At 38.3% G+C, this 1,965-nt stretch overlaps 1 protein-coding gene across 1 annotated transcript; it reads right to left on the reverse strand.

Annotated features, from left to right (window-relative positions):
- Positions 1-256: 256 nt before the first annotated feature.
- Positions 257-1,438, reverse strand: LOC118349852 (F-box/kelch-repeat protein At3g23880-like). Its single transcript, XM_035695611.1, has one exon. The coding sequence runs from the start codon at positions 1,436-1,438 to the stop codon at positions 257-259; it is 1,182 nt and encodes a 393-aa protein (XP_035551504.1).
- Positions 1,439-1,965: the final 527 nt, after the last annotated feature.

A 1,965-nucleotide genomic window follows, 5' to 3' on the forward strand; every position in this document is an offset into this window, starting at 1 on the left:
TGCCATACTGTTTTAAAAAACATTCTCTGTACGTAGTTTTCATTCAGTCATACAATTAATGTTATTATGCTATTAATGCATAGACAGAAACACCACATGCAGACAAGAAGATCATGTAAAAGAAAGATTTAAGTGCATGCAGAACACTTGTGCTCAGGCCAATTCCTTAATCATAAAATTCTCTTCACTCTTATCTCCGGTACATACTACGTTTGCTTTAAACATATTCTAACGCTTTTCACAATTGCTCTGTTATTCATACTATATCATTTGCTCCGCTTATAGAAACTAGGCTTTCCATGTAAGGAATGATCTGCAACGAGAGTAATTCTCCATCAATTTGAAGATTCGTCATCTCTTTGGTAGAAGGGTCATACAAGGCTAGTTGTCCATCATCTTTTTCCCAGAATATAATGTCATTCCTCCAATATTGTAATGGTTGAAAAACTCCAGTAAGAGGGCCAACCCTGAACAGCTTTGTCCAAGACTCTGTAACCCCATATTCATGCAACAACCATATATCCCACCACATTTGCGACCCCTCTTCGACTACAGCTTTCCAAGAAATACCCAAAGCAACCAATTCATTCAACAAGAAACATTCTAGATATTTATCATTAGCATACCCTATATCGCTACCATCCGGCAGCGGAGTTTTTATGAATACCTCATTGGTTATGTCAAATGACATAATACCTTGCCAATTTGTATCACCATTACCCGATGCCCACCAAGTACCTATTCCATTCTGGTTTGTCCTCATACCTCTAGTAGAATCCCAAATATGACAAGGGACGCTGTCAATTTGTCTCCAAGAATTGGTTCTTAAGCTATATACCTCACTATGGTACATGCAGAACATCGGAAAGTATGGATCTAAGTAAGAGTCGGGTTCGTAGAGTCGAAAATTCTTGATTATCTTGTAGTCGTGAGTTTTGGCATCGAAACCAAACCCGATACCGTTAAAGTCAACAAAATCATAGTCGGCAGAAAGACGGGGCATGTTTGATATGGGGACAACCTTTGTTTCTTTAGTTGCGGGGTTCCATAATAGAGTATTATTCCAACTGCTGTTATCATGAAGACAAACAAGACCATTACAGGAGCCCACGATATACATCTGTGCTCTCTTGTCCATAATTCCAGAATATGGTGTAGGTAGCGGTACCTGCGCGAGGGATACTTGGAGAGTTTCGTAAGAAAGTGTGGAGACGACAAGTTTAGAGGTGATTTTATCACGCCGGTTAACGAGAAAAAGGGCATTCTTGTTCCTGTTGGAAGGGGACTGAGTGTGGAGGAGGTGTTTATAGATGAAGGTTTGATCTGAAATGAAGGCGTACCAGGATTTGCAGACGCACTTAAATCGCGATAAAGAAATAACGGGCAGCCATAGCAGAATCTGTAACAGCAAGTCGTCTGGAAAGTCGTCGTTGTTCATCAGCTTGGTCTCTTACCTGTTTTTTTTTTTTTTGAAAGGGCTCGGTTTCTTTACTTGATTGCAAGCTTGACTAGTTTGCGCAATATGAAGCTTGAGTATGTACGTATTCTTATTATAAAGCCAAGAGGTGTGAAAAGTAAATGAGAAGTTGGCGTAATAAATGTGCAAAATCACCGAACGTTAATGTTGTTTATGCTCATAAAGGCTTTCCCTCGAAATTTTCTCTCATTTCATGCGAATATGTTGTAATTATCATGCATGCATACAGATGGTCATTTATTTGGAAATTATATATAGTTGCATTTATGGCTGGCCATTCTTATAATAGCTGGCAATTAGATGGCGTGTGAATAATTTTCTCTATGTAGAGATATCGATCGACTTATATATAAAAAGAAAAAATGGTGATTAATTTTGAGTGTTGTGTGAAAAGATTGTACTCACCTTTTCCGGTGAGATTCTGATTAATTAATAATATTGTTTTACCCATACCCGAAACACCACAATTACTTAGCAAATCGGCAAAA

The sequence above is a fragment of the Juglans regia genome, chromosome 11 (genome assembly GCF_001411555.2).
Source record: "Juglans regia cultivar Chandler chromosome 11, Walnut 2.0, whole genome shotgun sequence".
NCBI lineage: Eukaryota > Viridiplantae > Streptophyta > Magnoliopsida > Fagales > Juglandaceae > Juglans > Juglans regia.